The 20,885-nt window shown below is 52.7% G+C and overlaps 1 protein-coding gene across 2 annotated transcripts; it reads right to left on the bottom strand.

The window, feature by feature from the left end:
• Window positions 1–456: 456 nt before the first annotated feature.
• On the bottom strand, window positions 457–8,466 carry LOC115409343 (toll-like receptor 13). Of its 2 annotated transcripts, XR_003933937.1 has the most exons (6): window positions 8,430–8,466; window positions 5,127–5,740; window positions 3,111–5,013; window positions 1,528–1,645; window positions 745–1,236; window positions 457–668 (listed from the first exon to the last, which is right to left on the bottom strand). XR_003933937.1 is itself a non-coding variant. In XM_030120484.1 (5 exons), exons 2-5 carry the CDS (start codon window positions 5,709–5,711, stop codon window positions 981–983), a joined length of 2,862 nt encoding a protein of 953 aa, XP_029976344.1. In that variant the 5' UTR covers window positions 5,712–5,740; window positions 8,430–8,466; the 3' UTR covers window positions 457–980. The 2 variants fall into 2 exon arrangements, 1 of the variants encoding a protein (XP_029976344.1); XM_030120484.1 differs by having other exon boundaries at window positions 457–1,236.
• Between the last annotated feature and the right edge of the window lie 12,419 nt (window positions 8,467–20,885).

Genomic DNA, 20,885 nt, shown 5'->3' on the forward strand with positions numbered 1-20,885 from the left:
AGACCGGGAACCCGATCAAAAACCATCACAGGGTTCCGCAGCATGAAGACCTGCAGGGTGACATGGGGTTGTACTGGAATCCAGGACGAGACTGTCGTTACACATCTGCCCCACTAGATGAAGCCAAAGTGCCGGTGAGCAGGAAGCAAATGGAGCGTCAGAGTGACGCGATGAAAACAGGAGGAAGTGACCGTCTGGAAGGACGAGGCTGAACGCCGCCAGAGAGCAACAGAGGAGGAGTTTAACCTGAAGGCTCAACTGAGAGAACATAAAACATCACGTTCTCTCTGCTGTGAGTTCCTGAGTTTAGAATAATTGTAGAATAAAAAGTTGTTTTGTGAGGAACCTGATCGGATTCAACATGTTTTTATTTTCACAGAATGATATTTGAAAGATCGGGGTCGTCCGATACTCAGAGTCGTCCTATATTCAGGCCGATATGGTACCTGTTGACGGAACGTCCTTCAGTCATGCTGTTGCCGTGACAACGTGTGAGGCTGATGAATAACGCTGTTGTCATGGTGACGATGTTTCCGAGTTCACCAGAAAAACTGCTGTGGTTTGAAAACAGAACAAACTGCTGGGATCGTCTATCGCCATGGCAACATGCCCTGTCTGCTAACGCTGACCTGTTGCCATGGCAACATGCCCTGTCTGCTAACGCTGACCTGTTGCCATGGCAACATGCCCTGTCTGCTAACGCTGACTGTTGCCATGGCAACAGCCCTGTCTGCTAACGCTGACCTGTTGCCATGGCAACATGCCCTGTCTGCTAACGCTGACCTGTTGCCATGGCAACATGCCCTGTCTGCTAACGCTGACCTGTCACCGTGGCAACGACAATGCAGGAGACCTGATCTGACTTCGTTAAACATGCGCATATTTATTATGTTGATATGCTAATGAGGAGCGCCCTAAATCCTCCTGGAGTCCCGGGGGTCTCGGGGGGGGGGGGTCCTCCTGGGGGTCTGAGGGCCACCTCATTCGGGTCCCTGTCTCGGGTCTGGAACCCCGGTCAGCAGGGCGGCGTCCTGGCCGGGACCGTCCCCGGTCTCCAGGGCCCGGCGGACGTTGTCCCAGAAGAGACCCGGGTGCGAGGCGGCCTGGGTCCAGCTCAGGTAGGTCCGCCTCTTCACCAGCCGCCTCATGCGGTGGTACGGGGACAGGTACCGGGACGGGATGTCCTCCAGGAACAGCAGGACCAGGACGTCCTTCTGCTCGTCAAACAGCCGGAAGCTGCAAGACCAGAAAGACATCAGAGACCAGGAGAGACCAGGAGAGGCCAGGAGAGACCAGAGAGACATCAGAGACCAGAGAGACCATCAGTGACCAGGAGAGAACATGGACCCCGCGCCCCCAGGTGGACCCAGCGACCTCCCAGGTGGACCCAGCGACCTCCCAGGTGGACCCAGCGACCTCCCAGGTGGACCCGCCCCCCCCCCCCCCACCCAGACCCGGCGCCCCCCCAGGCGGACCCGGCCCCCCCCACCCGGGCCCGGCCCCCCCCACCCGGGCCCGGCCCCCCACCTGGCCATCTGCACCTCCCTGGAGCACCACTCGCTCTGCAGGTAGCGCCGGCTGACGACGCACAGCGTCTTCCTGCTGCTGTAGATGGCGTCGGTGATGTTCTCCAGGATGGGCCGTCCTGCGGGCGAGAGACAGGAACAAGTCTCTGGATGTCTGGACAGACGGCGAGACAGGAAGCGAGACCAGAGACCAGCAGGCGGACACGCGGCCAGACGCCCCCCACCCCCCCACCCCACAAACTGACGCCTGTGGTCAGCGAGATGACAACGGCTCAGAGTCGGTTTAATGTTTCTCTCTTTCTGTTTCCACGTTTGTTCACTCGTTCATCTCACTCGTTCATCTCCCCTGAGCGTTTGGTTCCAGGCTGATGGGGACTGGTGGAGCAGTGACTCCGTTCTGCTGCAGAACCACATTTAGCAGCGTCCGGAGCCGGAGGAACATGAAGCTGGTTTCCTGTTTCATTTCTCTAAAGTGAAAATAGCGAGCGCCGCTTCGTCTCCGCCTCACGTTCGACTGAAGGACTTCCTGCGTCTTCAGTTCTGCGTTGGAGAACTTACATCGTTATTCTATCACGGTTCCTTCAGAGTTCCGCCTCGTCCCGGCAGGTTCTCTCTATGAACGGCGTGACGCCGTCAGCGGCGTTGGGTCGAACGGCGCCGCTCTGTGCTCACAGCGTTTACAGGAAATCGAGTGTTCGGAGTCACGTTGACACAAACCAGAGTCGAACCGGAGACGGGACAGTCTGCAGAGTTCTGGTTCATCCCTGCTGACGGTTCTGGAACATTCCCTCCGCACATGTGCAGTTTGAGTACGAATACCAACAACGTCGCTCGTGACCCCTGGGTGACCCCAGAACAACTATAAGCTCCGGGTTCCAGCCCCGGCTCGGTTCCTGTGTTCTTTGTTCCGTTGGAAGCTGTAGGACCCGGGACGGGCCGGTCCCGGTCCGGCCTCGTGCAGCTCTGCTGCTGGGAGCCGGGGGACTTCGTGTCGGAGCGACCACCCTCAGCCAACTGCAGATAAGGCGGTGGAGGTGGAGGTGGAGAGCCGGATACTCGGGAGGGACGGTGTTGCCTGGTGAGAGCCGTCTGTCCCTCAGAGGACTGCCTGCTGGAGGACCAGCAGGGCTCCCTCCAGAGTCTCTGCGGACAGCCGGACTCTGGCAGACCTGCTGGACCGGATGCCTTTAACACTGAGGCCTTTAACAGTTTATTTCAATGAAAAATATTTTTCATTTTCTGTTGTGAATATTTTCTAATCAAAGCTGAAAGTTGGAAATGATTTTAGTTATTTTAAAAGTTCACTGAGTTTTTTAGGCTGATTTAAATTAACAAAATAAATGTCCTTTTTTACCGTGAAGTCATTTAAACTTTCAATTATTAACAAGGAGCAGATCTACGTCTCCCTCTGGTGGCTGGACCAGGTACTGCAGCCACTATGTGGCTCATTCAGACCGACTGATGAATGAGTGTCAGTTCAGTCTTTGTTTACGGCTTGTTTACTGCCTGCTCAGTGTTTGTTTACTGCTTGTTTACGGCTTGTTTCCTGTTTGTTTACAGTTTTTTTCCGGCCCGCTCGCTCACCTGGCTGGAAGTCGCGGTGGTGCAGGCAGAGCCTCCAGCCCTGCCGGCCCTCCAGCTCGGGCAGCAGGTGGCGGTAGACCCAGTCCTCGTCGTGGACGTTGTAGGACACAAAGGCGTCATAGCGCTCAGGCCCCGCCCTCTTCCTCCGGCGGTCGTAGAGGAAGGCCAGGAAGAGGCGGTAGGCGTAGAGCATCTGCCACCTCAGGAAGTGGTGCACGAAGGACGCCAGCAGAGTGAGAACCACCAGGGCGCCGCTGGACGCGAAGCAGACCAGACCCAGGTCCAGGAAGCAGGACTGCGTGTCGAAGTCCATCAGCCGGGCCCCGTGCCGACTGGGAGGAAAGGCACAGCCGTACTCGTGGGCGTTGACCACCTGGGTCTGGTTGTTGGTCTTCGCCCACTCGATGAAGGCGGCGTTGGAGCAGTCGCAGGCGAAGGGGTTCCCGGTCAGGTCCAGCTGGACCAGCGCCGGCAGAGACCGCAGCACCGTGTGGTTGACGGTCACCAGCCGGTTGTCTCTCAGGGACAGGGACCGCAGCCGGAACAGGTCGGCCCCGGACAGGAAGTCCAGAGATCTGAGGCTGGTCTCAGAGAGATCCAAGGTCTGCAGGTCCGGGACGAAGTGGAAGAGTTCAGGTTCCAGATCCGACAGGTCCGTCTTCCCCAGAGTCAGGTTCTGGAGCCGGGGGAGGTACCGGAAGGTGTCTGGGCGGGGGGCGGAGGTGAAGGCGTTGATGGCGGCGAAGGCCTCCAGGCCGGGCATCGTCTGCAGCAGCTCCTCCGGAGGCTCCAGCGGGATTCCGAAGTGGAACCCCCGGCAGACCACCGTGAAGGTCTTCAGAGACCGGAGCTCATAAAGCGCCTGGGGGGAGGCCCGCGGCGGTCTGGTCTGGCCTCTGTCGGTGCTCAGGTAGACGGTGAGGTTCCTGAGGCGCCGCAGTCCTCTGAAGTTACACTCATAGTCAAGAGGGATGGACACGGTCAACGTCTCCAGGTCCTTCAGTCCGCCAAACGCCTTCTGCTGGACTCTGCCGATGTGGTCCGAGCTCACGTCCAGATACCGCAGAGACCGCAGTCCCTGGAAGTCTCCGTTGTGCAGAATGAACAGGAAGCCCCGGCTCAGGTCCAGGCGCTCCAGGCTCTGCAGCCCGGTCCGGAAGGTTCCGCCGTACGTCCAGAGCAGGTTGTGGCTCAGGTCCAGCGTCCTCAGGCGGGTCAGGTTCTGGAACGCACAGCCGTCCAGTTTGGCGATGCGGTTGGTGCCGAGGTCGAGATCCGTGAGGCCGGCGGCGTCTCCGAAGTCTCCGCACCGCAGCTCAGAGATCAGGTTGTCGTTCAGGTCCAGCGTCCGGAGCGAGACCAGGCGGCCCACGTCTTTGGGGACCTCGGTCAGGAAGTTGGTCTGCAGTCTCAGGACCTTCAGGCGCTTCATGGAGCGGACCGAGCCTTCAGGCAGCGTCCTCAGGTAGGTCCACGACAGGTCCAGGATCGACAGCTGGGAACACCGGGCCAGTCCCAGAGTCGACCTCCCCAGATGGTTGTAGACCAGAACCAGAGTCCGAAGGGTGGGGATGAGACAGAGTGTGTCCAACAGGCCGCCCCGGATCCAGTCCTCCACATAGTTCAGCTGGACCTCAGCCAGCGAGTCCAGGCTCTGCAGGACGTGCAGGACGTTGTCCAAAGGTAACAGTGGCTCGTTGAAAGACAGCTGAGAGACGCTCCTCAGGAACGTCCGGTTGGTCACGTCCCACCTCAGACCCGATTGGACGCCGCTCATGGACAGGTCGAGACATCTCAGGCAGGGGAAGACCGGCGTCGTGATACCAAAAGACTCCAGGAGACGGCAGGAAGACAGATCCAGTGTCTCCAAGGCCGAGGACTGGGTCAGCGGAAGGTCGCTGCTCTGAAACCAGGACAGACACGTCCAGCTGCTTCAAACGGGCCTGAGACGGTGAGACAGAGACGAAGACACAAAGACACAGGACTGCAAACACACGGTGCAGCTCCATGACGTACCTGAAAGGACGTGAAGAGGTTGGACGCCAGTTTCAGCGAGTGGATGTTGGGCAGCAGCAGCAGCGGCTGGACGTCCTCCACCCGCCGCAGCAGGTTGGACTCCAGCAGGACGGTGTGGACGGACGTCAGGAGACGGAAGACGATCGGGTGGAGGACCCGGATCTGGTTGGAGCTGAGGTCGAGTCGGGTCAGGTTGGACAGACCCTGGAACATGTTCTCCGTCAAGTTGCAGAGGAGGTTGTAGGACAGGTCCAGTGTCTCCAGCGCCCCCTGGTGGAGGAAGGAGCCCTGCTCCACCCGAGCGATGCGGTTGTAAGACAGCACCAACCGCCGCAGCCGCCTCATGGAGCGGAAGTCGAGCCGGCTGACCGCCTGCAGCCGGTTGTAACTGAAGAAGAGGGAGGTGGTGCCTGGCGGCAGGTCGGCGGGGACGGACAGCAGCTGGCGTCCCCCGCAGTCCACCGCCACCGCCCAGACCGGGCTCGAACCGTGAGACAGGCTGCAGTTCGTCAGAAAGTACGGCTGAGAGAAACCGAGCAGGAGCAGCAGCTGAGAGGCGAGCAGGAGGAGACGAGACGGCGCCATGATGGACAAACCCAGGAGGCAACCGGACTCTGAAACACCAGAAGACACCAGAAAACACCGTGAAACACCATGAAATACTGTGAAACACCAGAAAACACTGTGAAACACAACAGAACACAACCAAGCACAACTGGCTGTAGCGGAGCCAGAGTGGGGGTGAGGGGGGCGGTGGCCCCAGGGCCCACAAGGCCATAGGGCCCCGTTTCATGTGATGTGTTCACATTTACTCGTAAATAAATTATTATAATAAAATGTGCAGTGTGTGTGAGAAGGTATACCATGTGATTGTGGGCTCCAATTTGCCAATTCTTACATTACGACTGTCCATGAATGCATCAGAGCTGTAAGCCAGCTGATTGGCTGTGCGGCATGAACCAGTTTTTTCTTTTGCACTTGATCTGAACTCTTTGGAGGGAAGTTAAACAGTATGCTAAACACTATGCTAGCCGCTAGTGGTACTACCCAAAACCTAACATCGGAGCCACTGGTGAGTCAGTGAAACCTTCAAAATAAGATCTTTATCAGAATGCTGTGGTCTGAAACACCTGCCTATCTGAATGTGCCTTGTGTTGCTCTCAACTATAAGAGACCACCGAGTCTATTTTTTTTTTCTAATATACGTAAATTCCAAAAGATATAGATAGCTGTGTCTGTATCTATCTGAATAGATTGTGTAATTTTAGACCAGCTGTGTTCATTTTATATTTAGGCTGTATCAAAGATGGTACAAATTTAGCCCGTTACGAGGGTGGACCCAAAAAAATCCGGAATTTGACTGTAACTTTTTATTTCTGACATTTCAAAATAAAACATCACTGTCGCCTTCAAAATAATCTCCATCCGCATTAATGCAGCGCTCCAGCCGTGTCTCCCACTTCACCAATGCGTCGTCAGACTCGTGCGTAATTGTGCCATTTTTTGCCGGCTGTGATTTGTCTGTCCCCTCCTCCACATCTGCAAACCGCTGTCTCTTCAGCTCCTTCTTCAACCTGGGGAACAAGAAAAAGTCACTGGAGGCTTCATCTGGCGAATCAGGCGGATGGGAGAGGAGATTCATCTCATTCTTCTCCAGAAACTGCGTGAGGCGCAGCGCCGTGTCCGCTGGCGCTCTGTGGTGGTGGATCAACCGGCTCCACTCCGCCACGACGCTCTGCTTCCTCCTCACATCCTCACGGAGCGTCTGAGGACTTCCTGTAGTAGTCCTGGTTTACAGTCTGACCTGGAGGGACAGACTCGCTGTGGACGAGACCCTGGACAGCCGAGAAGCAGCTCAGCATTGTTTTCACGCTGAGCGGACCTGACGCGCCGACATCTGGCCCTTCTCAGACCCCCGGACCACTCATGGACCTGAGTCTTCCCCAGAGCAGCATCCTGTAGGCTTGCTGCAACAAGCTGAGTGTTTCTGCTGCTGTTTTTCCAGCAAAAAGCAGAATTTAATGTTTGCACTGCTCTGGTTTCACAGTCAATGTCGCCATTTTGGAAAAAATCGCAGACCACCGCTGCACTCTGTTGCTATAAATAGCGCCTGACAGGCGTCAGTGTCACTCTGGGAGCTCAGATTTCTCACAGATGTGCACGAGGCTTACCTGCAGCACATCTGACGGCCAGAAGTCGGAACTCATTATTATTATTGTTTTCTGACCAAATTCCGGTTTGTTTTGGGTACCCCCTCGTATCTGAGATTTCAGCACCGTGGACAGCGAACGCTCTGAGATTGACACCTGTGACGGCCAGTGCCCACATACCGCGGAACGGCTGCGCCGCGCTGCGCCGCGCTGCGCCGCGCTGCGCGCAGGTCGCAGCCCTCACGCAGCACTGGCTGCTTTCTGAGGCATATAGGTTTGCTTGGCTCAATTAGTGTGTTGTTTGACGGTAGGATGAGGGATTGTTTGAATGGTGAAATTACTATCATAAGGGCCCGTCGAGAATGCTCCGCCCCCTCTGTGCTGAGACCCACGCTCCGCCTCTGACAACCGGTCACAGTGACACACAACCAAACACAACCCATTACAATTAAACACAACCACACACAACCGATCACAATGAAACACAACCGGTCACAGTGAAACACAACCACACACAACCCATCACAGTGACACACAACCAAACACAACCGGTCACAATGAAACACAACCGGTCACAGTGAAGCACAACCAAACACATAACACCATTTCAACACCGTTCCAACACCGTTTCAACACCATATCAACACCGTTTCAACACCATATCAACACCGTTTCAACACCATATCAACACTATATCAACACCGTTTCAACACCATTCCAACACCGTTTCAACACCATATCAACACTATATCAACACCGTTTCAACACCATTCCAACACCGTTTCAACACCATATCAACACTATATCAACACCGTTTCAACACCATTCCAACACCGTTTCAACACCATATCAACACTATATCAACACCGTTTCAACACCGTTTCAACACCATATCAACACTATATCAACACCATTCCAACACCGTTTCAACACCATATCAACACTGTATCAACACCATATCAACACCGTTTCAATACCATATCAATACCGTATCAACACCGTATCAACACCATATCGACATCGTATCACCACCGTATGGATGAATTGATATAGCAGTTTTAGTTTTGGTTCCCAAGACACACACACACACACACACACACACACACACACACACACACACAGAGAAGACGTGGACATTTTGCTGAAAGTTTACCTCTGCTGTGTCCCGAGCTGCTGTGTGTAATCCTGGCTGTGTGTGTGTGTGTGTGTGTGTGTGTGTGTGTGTGTTCAGTTAACAGTCATCTCTCTCATCTACAGGTCGGCAGAACTCAGTCATCCGTCACTTCTGCTTTTCAGACTTCTTGTTTCTCCGCAGCTTTGATCCGAGCGTCAAACTCACCGTTATTTATAGAGCAACTGAACCGAGGCAACACGAAGAACAGCAACCGCAAGGAGCAACAAGAACAGCAACCGCAAGGAGCAACAAGAACAGCAACCGCAAGGAGCAACAAGAACAGCAACCGCAAGGAGCAACAAGAACAGCAACCGCAAGGAGCAACAACCAGAGGTGTTCAGGCAGAGTTTCTCAATTCCAGTCCTCTCCAGGTCTCGGGGGCCTCTCTGGGTCTGCGTGGTCTCTCCGGGTCTTGGGGGCCTCTCCAGGTCTTGGGGGCCTCTTCAGGTCTCGGGGGCCTCTCTGGGTCTCAGGGGCCTCTCTGGGTGTCAGGGGCCGCTCCAGGTCTTGGGGGCCTCTCTGGGTCTGGGTTTTCTCTCCGGGTCTTGGGGGCCTCTTCAGGTCTCGGGGGCCTCTCTGGGTGTCAGGGGCCTCTCCAGGTCTCGGGGGCCTCTCTGGGTCTGGGTGGTCTCTCCGGGTCTTGGGGGCCTCTTCAGGTCTCGGGGGCCTCTCTGGGTGTCAGGGGCCTCTCCAGGTCTTGGGGGCCTCTCTGGGTCTGGGTTTTCTCTCTGGGTCTTGGGGGCCTCTTCAGGTCTCGGGGGCCTCTCTGGGTCTCAGGGGCCTCTCCAGGTCTCGGGGGCCTCTCTGGGTCTGGGTGGTCTCTCCGGGTCTTGCGGGCCTCTTCAGGCAGCAGAGTCGGCCCGTTGCCATGGAGACGGATGGTTTTCAGCGAGTTTTCATGTCAACAGACCAAACACCAAGGTTTGGAGTTTTCAGCGTTTCCGCTGTTTCCATGGAAACGACTGGCGGCACAGACGGAACCTGGAGCCTGACAGAACCTGGAGCCTGACAGAACCCGATCATTGACTGATCCAGGTTCATCCAATCCAGAACCAGAGGTTTCATAATTAACTAATCCAGGATCAATGACTGATCCAGGCTCACGTAATCCAGAACCAGGGGGTGTTGTACAAACGTAGGATGAATCCATCCAGGATAAATGAGGAGGCGGGGCTTGAGTAATCCTACTCGGTGCTTTCTGGGATTAATCGGTTGCACGTTTGCCGAGCCAGGATGAAGAGACGCGGTGAGTCCAGCCCGGTGTGGAGCATCAGGATCAGGGGCGTCACGGCGTTCTTCAGAAGACCACCAGATCCATCCCAGAATCACAGACTGAAAATGGAACAAGGACGAGCGTCTTCCTTCACCGGGACGAGCAGCAGTGTGGACTATACCGGCCGTCGGGGGCAGTGGCGGCTGCTGGTCTTCCAAAGAAGGGAAGCTCATTTTCAGCATACATTGTAATATGTGTAATCTGTTTTTTGTATGTAAATTCTATTAGCTTTCATGCCTTTTGTATGCCCTGTCAAAGTTAGACAGATCCTCAAAGCCCACTTGTGACCAGACAACACCTCCCTGAGATAGTTTCATCCAGAGGCATGGCCAGCAGGACAGTTTATTGGTGACAGCGCTTCCAGTCAGCAGCTCACCTGGTCAGACCAGGACAGCTGAAAGGACCTGTTACTTTTCCCCACCTTTCGGCGCCAGCTCAGTCTTAGGAGTTGATCTGTTCTGCAGTTTAACACCAATTTTCTCTTCGTAAGGAAGACTATCAAATGGCTTCACCAAAATCCGGTCCACAACATTCTCATTGTCTGCCGTTGTGTGCAGCTAGCGAGCAGCTGGAGCTGCTGGAGGCTGGAGCTGTGTGAGAGAAGGGGAGAAGCTCCACAGCTGCTAGTCGAGGACAGAAACCACAGAGTGACCGAAACGAGTCTCCAAACACAACGCGAGTCGTTTTTCACAAACACAAAGTCTCCAGGGATCAGCAAAGCCTCCGAATCAACTCAGAACAACAGAATGAAAAACTTCAGAAGCACTTTGGTGCATTTTTTTTACTTCAAGATCGCTGATTTGCTCATTTCGCTGTCAATCAAGCTTCACACAGATCATCCAATCACCACGCAGAAGCTCAGCGTCCAGGCCAGCCCACTGCCCCATAGACCCCCAGAGACGCTGAGCGTCCGTGGGCGGGACCAGCCCAGCATTTTATCCAATGAGCGTCCAGTTTCACTGCAGCAGAACAACCCACTCTAGCTTCCGCATGGACGCTCAGCGTCCGGCTGTTTAAAGCGCCGTGCCGCTGCGAGGAGGAGTGAGAAAAAAGCCGAGTCAATTACTTGAGATAAGTAGCCGATTCTGAACAAAAGATGAACGTGTTGTAGCGCATATTTAGTCAATGAAATGTTCACACAACAGTAAATATTGGACCACTTATTTTTTGACATTTTAGGGGAAGTTGAGCTTCGCTTGCAGTCTTAGAGCAATCGCCACTGGTCGGGGGGGCTCTCTTATATTGGGGGGGCAGAGCGAGGACTTCACAAAAAACACATCCATTATTCCAGCCTGTACGTCTGCTTTAAGTGACGTTTAAGGCACAGCGCCCCCACGCTTCAATGGTGAGGAGAGGTACTGCATGCAGGCCACAGCTTTATTAAAGGGGGGTATTCTGCAAAATCCTCTTTCTGAGCTCTGTATAAAGCTGTAGAGTCATTTCCCTGTTAAAAAAGACTCATGGAGTTGTTTCCTGAACCATTCAGCAGATCTGAGCAATCCCTGAATCTCCCCTGGCAGCCATGTTGAGGCTGAAACGCTCGGTGCTGCACAGCTCCACCCATAATGCACAGCTCCGCCCGCAATGCACAGCTCCGCCCGTAATGCACAGCTCCACCCATAATGCACAGCTCCGCCCATAATGCACAGCTCCGCCCATAATGCACAGCTCCGCCCATAATGCACAGCTCCGCCCGTAATGCACAGCTCCGCCCATAATGCACAGCTCCACCTGTAATGCACAGCTCCACCTGTAATGCACAGCTCCACCCATAATGCACAGCTCCGCCCATAATGCACAGCTCCACCTGTAATGCACAGCTCCACCTGTAATGCACAGCTCCACCCATAATGCACAGCTCTGCCCATAATGCACAGCTCTGCCCCAGCTCTGACGTAGTCTGCACAGCTCCTCCTGCTCAGCTGGCGCTCCGCCGGGGGAAATACACCACAAATCGCCGAGATGGAGGCTCTGAGGGGGGCGGGTCTTTGAGGAGAGGAGATTCTTAAAGAGACCGGGGCTGTGTTCACACCAAAGCATTTGGCTCGACATAAATGACGTGGTGGAGCCAGGAGCGACAGTGTGACACGTTTTTCATGTTGGAGCGACCTACTTGTGGGTCCAGCCGGGGCCGCTTCGAGGAGGAGGTCGGAGGTCGGAGGTCGGCCCCGGCTCCATCGACATGGGGTGAGAACACGATCGCTCCCCAGGTCCAGCCAGCTTTCCTCGTTTGACACGTTTGTCCGTGTGAGGCTTCCGTAACGCGCGACACGGACTGTTACTCTGAGCGCACATCCAGCATGGCGGAGAGGAGAGCCGCTCTTCCTTCTGAAAGTCGGCGATTTGTACGGTCTGCAGAAAAATCATGTACAACAGAACCACCGTTCTTCTGGCTGCGCTCCGTCTGCAGAACGGAATCACCGCAGCTCCGTCTGCGGTGTCTCTGCAGTCCGCTGGAGGAGGTTGCCAGATCTGTCGCTCTCCCACCATAATCCCGTTTACCTCAATAGAAAGCAGCCCAAACCAACATCTCGGTTGAAAATGCACGTTAAAACCGTATTTGTATAATTTAAAAAAAAAAAAAAACACTTCATAAACACATAATCGTTTCACCAACCCGTCAGACGTGTTCAAAAAAGAAGCTTGATTTGGTGGAAACCTGCCCAATCTGGCAACACAGAGTCGCTCCGGTCACAGAGCTGTTTTGTGCAATTTTTGGAGCTGTTTGACTTTCCTGCAGAGACGAGGTACAAAACCGTTCATTCTTCGAAAGCGTATAATGACTACATCGCTGTTTGTTCTGTTTTCTACCAGAAGAACTAAAAAATAGAATATTAAGGCAAAAACACGACATAGATTTTATTTTGAAATCACTTATTTTGTAACAAGTATCGCGTTTCCTTCCGGCGCCCGACTTGCTTCTGTCTGGTTTGACGCCCCTTCGGTTCGACGCCGGTGAGAACAGATTCAGGTATTTATGAGCCTGATTCACTAATTCACACTTCCAGAAAGGGGTCCGGGCTGGACTCGGGGTGAACACGCCCAGGGACCCATTCCAGTCGTTTGGCAGCCTGATGCAGAGGAACATTTGATTCAAGTTGTTTTTGACACATGCACCTGGACCTGGTCCTGGTCCTGGTTTGAAGCAGACTGAATCCTGGTCCTGGTCCTGGTCCTGGTTTGGAGCAGACTGAATCCTGGTCCTGGTCCTGGTCCTGGTTTGGAGCAGACTGAATCCTGGTCCTGGTCCTGGTTTGGAGCAGACTGAATCCTGGTCCTGGTCCTGGTCCTGGTTTGAAGCAGACTGAATCCTGGTCCTGGTCCTGGTTTGGAGCAGACTGAATCCTGGTCCTGGTCCTGGTTTGGAGCAGACTGAATCCTGGTCCTGGTCCTGGTTTGGAGCAGACTGAATCCTGGTCCTGGTCCTGGTCCTGGTTTGGAGCAGACTGAATCCTGGTCCTGGTCCTGGTTTGGAGCAGACTGAATCCTGGTCCTGGTCCTGGTCCTGATGGAACATTTACTGATCAAACTGTTGATTTGGACCAATGACAGTGAAGCTCTGCTGCCACCTGCAGGACAGAACCGGAAGTGCAGCTCAGCTCAGCCTCTCTCTGCAGGGAGTCGGAGACGTTTCAGAAAAAGTCTTGATATTCAGGAAAAAAACATGTTTAGAAAAGAGTTTCTGACAAGAAAAAATAAAACAGATATAAAACCCTCATCAGTCCCAAGCTGCTTCACACACACACACACACACACACACACACACACACACACACACACACTAATGCAGGAGCTCAGCTCAGCAGCAGGGGGCAGTCTGGGTTCACAGCAGGGGGCAGGAGGGGGAACATGTGGAGAGAAGCTGTAAATCTGAGGGAGTTCCAGCAGGGGGCGATGATGCTGGCTTCACAAAGAGCCCGAGTCCATTAGAACCATTAGCAGAGCCGGCCCTCCCGATAAGCCAGCGAAGCAGCTGCTTGGGGCCCCGCAGCCACGAGGGGCCCAAACGTGGAACCCAGGCAAGTCAAACCTCCAGCCACACTGCAGAGGAGATGCAGGGTTGAGTGAAAAAGCTTTTTAATGAACCGGCCGAGACCACACCAAACCACAGAGCGATGAACCAGGCTGAATCAGAACCAGAAGCCTCACCACCGCGAAACCTGGAGTTTCTCCAAACTCACACTGATCAAGACCTACCTAAGGTCCTCCATGTCAGGAGAGCACAGCGCCCCCACGCTTCAATGGTGAGGACAGGTACTGCATGCAGGCCTGCAGCTTTATTAAAGGGGTCATATTATGCAAAATTCACTTTAAAAAGGAGTCTTTACAGTCATACTGCCTCCCAGAGCCTCTGTATGACCCCCCAGAAGAGAAACATTCAGTCACCTCCCTCAACTGTGGCTCCACTTCTAAGAAAATATACACTCAAACACGCGGTTCTGAAATCTCCCTCTTTCTGACGTCAGGAAGAGGAACGCCACTCCCCCCCCCGGAAGAGGATCCAGCCTCTGGCCGGCCCCGGACAGGTCGCTCATTTCGGCTGTATTTTCTCATCCATCGCCGTTGTTTTCATAAAGTCAGCTCCTCCTCCGTCTTCAGGTGGGTCAGCTGACCAGCTGACAGTTTTCGCTAACTTAGCCACAGTTAGCTCTGATGGGAACGTAGCGGAGCTCCTCTCCCCAGCAGAGAGGCTCTTTGAGTCGGCCGCGGCTGTGACGGCGCCCGGGCGTCTGACTTCCAGGGCCGAGTCGGGGCCGATTGGGTAAACGGGCCGGAGCTGCTCCACGGAAGCTGGTCCCGAAGCCGGCGGAGACGCACGGCTTCGCACGGAAAATAGGCTGTCAAAAACAGGCTGTTCTGAAGAAGGCTCCTCAGAGCCACTTTTTAGACCCTCACACTCCGAACAGAGGACGAATTTGGGGCAAACAAACTTATATACTATGTTTTTAGGTGTCTGTGACCGATATGACGTGACTGAAAAATAGCATAATATGACTCCTTTAAAGTGAAACAGCGACGCTCAGATCAGACACTAACGGCCTCATTCTGCTATGATCCATGATTATGATCATACAAAAGTGATAATAATAAAATACAGGAAATACACGGGGAAACAGCATTTTGCCAATATTTAGGATATTTATTTAAGAAAATTTCAACTCTGTGTCGTGTTATCTATTGAATCAGCTGTTCTCCTGCTGTGTTCTGTTTCATCCTCGTCTGTCATGAAGAACAAACCTGTCGGCCAGAACAGAACCTGCAGCAGGTGAAAACCAGACATGAAAATACTCTGCAGTCTGGTCAGTTGCTTCAGTGGGTTCGCAACACAGCAAACAGCATTTATCAAATGAAGTGATGAATTTGTTTCTTCTGAGAATGAATTTGTCTGATTTTAGCCGTTAAAAGAGTGGAGTCAGAATGATGTGGGACCGTTCACTCCTGAAGCTGGAGTCCTGAAACGGGACCATTTTCCTATTTTCAGGAGACAGTTCAGACAACATGATGCTGTCTGTTATATTGTGTCCATTTCAGTGGTGTGAGACATTTAGTTTTCCTTTGTTTCTCATTTTACTCATTGTGTAGCTTCAGGGTTGTTTTATTTTATTTCTTATTCTTTATTTTTTTACATCAGTGTGGTTTAGTACCAGTTTCATTCAGGTTTTTTTTTTTCCATTGTCTTTACAATAACTGTGAACCTTTTATTGTAGGACTTGTATTAATAAAGAAAGGATTCTGAAACGTCTGTGCTGAAAGTTATGTTGGTCTTCATATAATCTGAGCAACAAAATAATCCTAAAGTCAACCAGACCCTGCAGAAGCAGCGACTACAGTAGTAAGGTTTGGCTGCAGGAGGATTAAATGATGTAATGTGTGGAAAAATCAAGGAAATGCTGTAAGCCACGCCCACTTCCCACATTGCTGACAGCAGTTTAATCTGATCCTGGTCGTTAGTCTGCTGTGGAGCAGCGAGCTGCAGAGAATAGATCACCATGGTGACTGTCCGGGATCAACTTAGCCAGCTTTTGTGCAATCGACTTGAGGCTAACTTCGTCCAGGATCACCACAAGATCACCACAGGATCACCACAAGATCACCACAGGATCACCACAGGATCACCACAGGATCACCACAGGATCACCACAGGATCACCACAGGATCACCACAGTTTGCCGGCTTAATCTCTTATCCTGGTTTTGTGCAACACCCCCCTGGATGGGACTGTGGTGTTACTGCATTGTTTACATGGTTTGTGTTGAGAAACTACAAACGCCTGCAGTGATGACGTCGGTCATCTTCTTAGGTCACGTGATCTCCACCAGTGGAATCAGCCCTGACCCGAGCAAGACAGAAGCGGTGAGAAAAATGAAGGAGCCAACAAACGTCACCGAGCTGAGGAGTTTCCTCGGGACGGTTAACCAGCTGGGAAATTCATCCCTCAGCTGGCAGAAAGACACAAGACACCTAGAGATCTTCTTTCAAAGCGAAACCACTGGCTGTGGGGCGTGGACCAGGTCAGAGCGTTCCAACACCTGAAAGATGCTCTGGTTTCACCTCCAGTCCTCGCCATGTACGATCCAAATCGTGAATGCAAAGTCTCAGCTGACGCATCTTCGTGCGGCCTGGGAAGCTTGCTGCTCCAGAAAAGGGAGGAGGAGTGTAGACCAGTGGCCTACGTATCACGATCCCTCACAAACAGAGCAGAGATACGCTCAAGTGGAGAAAGAGGCCTGAGGCCTGACCTGGGCTTGTGAACGATTCCGAAACTTTCTCATTGGAAAGCATTTCCAGATGGAGACGGACCACAAACCGCTCCCGAGCCTGCTGGGGTCTCAGCCACTCGACGCCCTTCCTCCTCGGATCCAAAGCTCCAGGATGCGTCTCAAGCGCTATTCTTACTCCATCTCTCATGTACCTGGCAAATACCTGTGGACAGCTGACACCCTGCCCCGCGCTCCAGTACAACAGGTGGAAACAGCAGAAGACAAGGAGCTGCTGGAGGATACAAATATAAATGTGGACATGGACATGGGAACTCTGCCAGCAGGCGCTTCCTACCTGGAGCAGCTGAAGCAGGAGTTGAAGACTGACAGCGTTTGTGCACGTGTGATGCAGCTTTGTGAAGGACGGCCTGCACACTACAACAGTGAACCCTCGATCAGACTGTACTGAGCAGACCGAGCTTCTCTCACGGTTCACGACGGACTGCTGCTCAAAGGAGACGGGCTCGTCATTCCTGCAACGATGAGAAATGACGTGCTCACCAGACTCCACGAAGGTCACCAGGGAGCGGTGAGGTGCAGGGAGCGTGCACGGCAGGCAGTGTGGTGGCCTGGGCTAAGCCAGCAGCTTAGAGTCCTCCAGAGTCCTCAACTGTCGGACATGCAGGAAGGAGAGACAGAATCGACAGAGCCGCTGACGCCCACGCATTACCCTGGCGGCCACGGCAGCGGCTGGGAGCAGATTTGTTTCTGCTGGGAAACAAAACCGACCTGCTGGTCGTGGATTATGCATCGAGATTTGTGGAGCTGGCTCTGCTTACACCCTCGAAGTCAGCGGATGTGATCCACCACTTAAAATCAATTTTTGGTCGCCATGGCATCCCCGAGCAGTCGGAGACAGACAACGGACCGCAGTTTTCTGGAGCTGCTTTTGCTGCGTTCGCTCAGTCCAACGGTTTTCACCACGTGACCAGCAGCCCGACATATCAGAGCATCGGTGAAGCGGAGCGCAGTCAAGGCAGTGAAAAGCCTACTGAAAAAAGCAGCTGATCCCTATCCTGCACTGCTGGCAGACAGGAACACCCCGCCGCAGAGCGGGTACAGCCCCGCCCAGCTTCGGATGGGGAGACGGCTTCGCACCGCGGCGCCGACACTCAAGGGCGCCAGTTTGCTTGGAAAAGTGGGGGGGACAACTGCTGGCAAAAAGTGACTTTGGAGCTGTGTGTGTGTGTGTGTGTGTGTGCGTGTGCGCGCGCATCTGAAAATACTGACAACATATGCTTTCACTCACCAAAGCTGAGGACTCACTTTAAAAGAAAGGCGCACCGTGGTTCTTCTTTTGGATAAACTTTTCAGTGACTTTCATTCATTTTGATTTCTGACTGCTGGCTTTAGCTTTAGCTTTAGCCTTAGCTTTAGCTTTAGCTTTAGCCTTAGCTTTAGCTTTGGCTTTAGCCTTAGCGGTGCTGAACTGTCGTGCTCCCTGTCAGTCACTAATCAGGACCCGCCTACATCGGCGGCAGCCAATCAGATCTCAGTTTGAGTTTGGAGATGACGCTGCAGTCTGAGCCCCAGTTGTCAAAAAAATTAGGTGTGTTCACGATGGCAAAGCCAGAGGTGGGCGGAGCTAGACGAAGCAGACGGCGCAGCCGTGGGGCGGAGTTATCAGTCTGCCTCCAACTCGGACAGCCCTGTGTTCTCCATGTTAGTGTTTCTCATGACTCCCACCGTGGGGGGTGTTTACAGGCCCGGCGTCCGGGGGTCAATTAGGGGGGCAATGCGTGAGTCTCCTTGCCCCCCCTGGCTGTCAGAGGGGTAATTTTGTTTTTCTTATTAAAAACAAAAGAATTCATAATTTCTTTCGTGTGTCACATTGTGTTAATTCATATTCAGTTAACTGAAAGAAATACAATTTAAAAAACAAAATAATTTTAAGTTATGTTTTCGCTTCTGTCATGTGATGCTGCTGCTGCTGCAAGTGCGACCAGGCATCAAGGGGGGGCAGACTCCCCCGCCCCCTCAGTAAAAAAAAAAAAAAAAAAAAAAAAAAAGTTTTCAGTCTATTGTGCTTAAAAAACAACAGCAAACTCCGCTGGTTGGGTCAAATCAATATGAAGTGTTGTGCTATTCAAAATTCAGAAAAAGAGGAGACTGCAGCTCTGCTGAAGGTGACAGCTGCTTCTTTTATCATTTGTTTTGTTACTATTTGTGCTTTTTCACAGTGTGGTTAATGATCATACGTTGTTGGACATGGCAGAACAGCTCTGATCTGTGGATGCTGTTTTTGTGTTGCTCTGTTACTTTTTCGCCACCTTTGTGCCCCCCCCCTACACTTAAATATAAAATTATATAAAAAAAAGTCTGCACTAAAGTGTGACATTTAAATCTAATCTTACAATAAATTGTGTCTACTTAGTTAATTAATTAAAGCATCTTTGATGCATTCTTCTTCATTACAGTTCAAAAATAAAAAATTTAAATTCATCCCTATTTACATCTTTCAATAAAAATCACATTTCCTCTTAATGAAAACAACATGTGGTGTTCCCCAGGGATGATAAGTATATTGATGATGAAGTTTAGCTGAGGTTCTACTAGAATGAGGTCAAACAGTCTCAAAATGTTGCTGTCAGCACGTTGAGACTAAACTTCTTCAGGTCATATCCACTTTTCAAAACAAACTACTGCCTCTTGCACATGTTTCTAACCTGGGATAATCACAGCGTTAAACTAGCAACCAAGTTTTCAAACTCACCACAGGTGTTTCAGAAGAAAGAGCTTGCTCGGAACAGACGCTGGCGCCCCGCTGAGCAGCGCTTTCGTGTCCGGTGGAATGGGGGGGGGGGGGGGGGGGGGGGGGGGGGGGGGGGGGGGGTCGGAGCTTCCAACGGAACAGAGCTCATTAGAGCAGCCGCACGTTGTTTTGTCGTGAACGTCTGTGTGCGTCTCTGCAGTCAGTGGATGGTGCGTTCAGGAGCACCGGAATGTTAAATACTACTGAAAATAACCGGGGTTACAAAGGCTACACGTGAAGGATTTGTGTGAGGTGGAGAAAAAAATACCCCTGGAAAAAAGTGGGGGGGACACGTCCCCCCCCGTCCCCCCCTAAACTGACGCCTATGCCGACACTTCCTGCCCTGCTGGATCCTGCTCTTCCTGACAGGGCTGCTGTGGCTCAAAAACAGAAGGAGAAGAGGACGAGAGACGCACAGCAATACAATCTGCGTCACGAGCAAAGAACCTCAACCAGCTTACTCCCGGACGAGAAGCGCGAGTGGGACTGTGATGGACAGCCACACGGCGCCACGTTGGCACACCGTGGAGGGACTCATGGGACTGTCAGGAGGAACCGCCGCCATGAAGTCTGCACCAGAGCAGAGTGAGAGCAGAACGGTGGAACCGTTCTCATCTGATCCACCCCAGAACTCACAAGACTCTTCAGAACTGCCACACACTCCCAGAACTCGGTTTGGGAGAGCGGTGGTAAAACCAACACGCTTGGACTTACAGAAAAAAAGAAGTAGAAGAAGAAAAAAAAATGTTCTTGTTCTTGTGTGAATGCTTGAGTTTTGAAGAAGTGTTATTTTGCATAAGATGTTTCTGCTAAACGTTTCTGCTACAGTCTGCTAAAGAAAAGAAAAGAGAAAATAAATGTTAATTCAATATTATGGTGTTTTCCTCAGGTGAAATAGGAAACAGACCTTTCAACCACGAGGCAGAATAATCCTCCAGGTCTGTGTGGATCGACGGCAGTCTGCCCAGGAGATGTGGTGTTACTGCACTGTTTACAGGGTTTGTGTTGAGAAACGACAAACGCCTGCAGTGATGACGTCGGTTATGCGACGCAGGCGGAGCTTCAGGACCCCAGGCGGGACCGTATGGCCGTTGTCGTGGTTACGGCTGAATAAAACAAGACGCAAAAACACAGTGGGACTCACGAGCTTTATTAGACAACACAACAGGCCTCTGACCTCTGACCTCTGACTGGATCCTTTCATTCCCAGCAGCAGGGGTCAGGCCCCGCCCACAGCGAAGTCCAGGCTCTGGACCTGGTCTCCTCTCTCGGCCTCCATGTTGGAAGTGTGTGTGGAGGATGTTCCTCTGAGGAACCACAGCTGATTGTTCCGCTGGAACCTCGGCCCGCCTCCACACAGGGGGCTGGAACCACCGCTGGAGGATTCTGGTCCTGGTCCTGGTCCTGGTCCTGGTCCTGGTCCTGGTCCTAATGGCTTTTTGTGCTGCTTTAACTCTGTGGCTCCATTAGAGACCGAGAGGAACCGAGAGGAACCGAGAGGAACCTCTGCAGTCCAGCCATGTCTCCAGAAAGCAGCGTCTCCCTGGTTAAAGGACAACGTCCTGAACCTGAAGACATTGTCCCTCCTTTGTCAGTCCGTCCTTCAGACGGTGTTGATCTGGGCGCTGAGCTCGTCGTACGACGGCGCT

This window comes from Salarias fasciatus, chromosome 22 (assembly GCF_902148845.1).
Source record: "Salarias fasciatus chromosome 22, fSalaFa1.1, whole genome shotgun sequence".
Taxonomy (NCBI): Eukaryota; Metazoa; Chordata; class Actinopteri; order Blenniiformes; family Blenniidae; genus Salarias; species Salarias fasciatus.

Bases quoted from the DNA above. Each gene is read 5' to 3' on its own strand.
- LOC115409343 (XM_030120484.1), bottom strand. From the start codon at position 5,711: ATGGCGCCGTCTCGTCTCCTCCTGCTCGCCTCTCAGCTGCTGCTCCTG. The intron at 5,014-5,126 runs GTACGTCATGGA...TCCTGGTTTCAG, and splicing joins ACCTCTTCACGTCCTTTCAG to AGCAGCGACCTTCCGCTGAC. The intron at 1,646-3,110 runs GTGAGCGAGCGG...TCTCGCCCGCAG, and splicing joins CCACCGCGACTTCCAGCCAG to GACGGCCCATCCTGGAGAAC.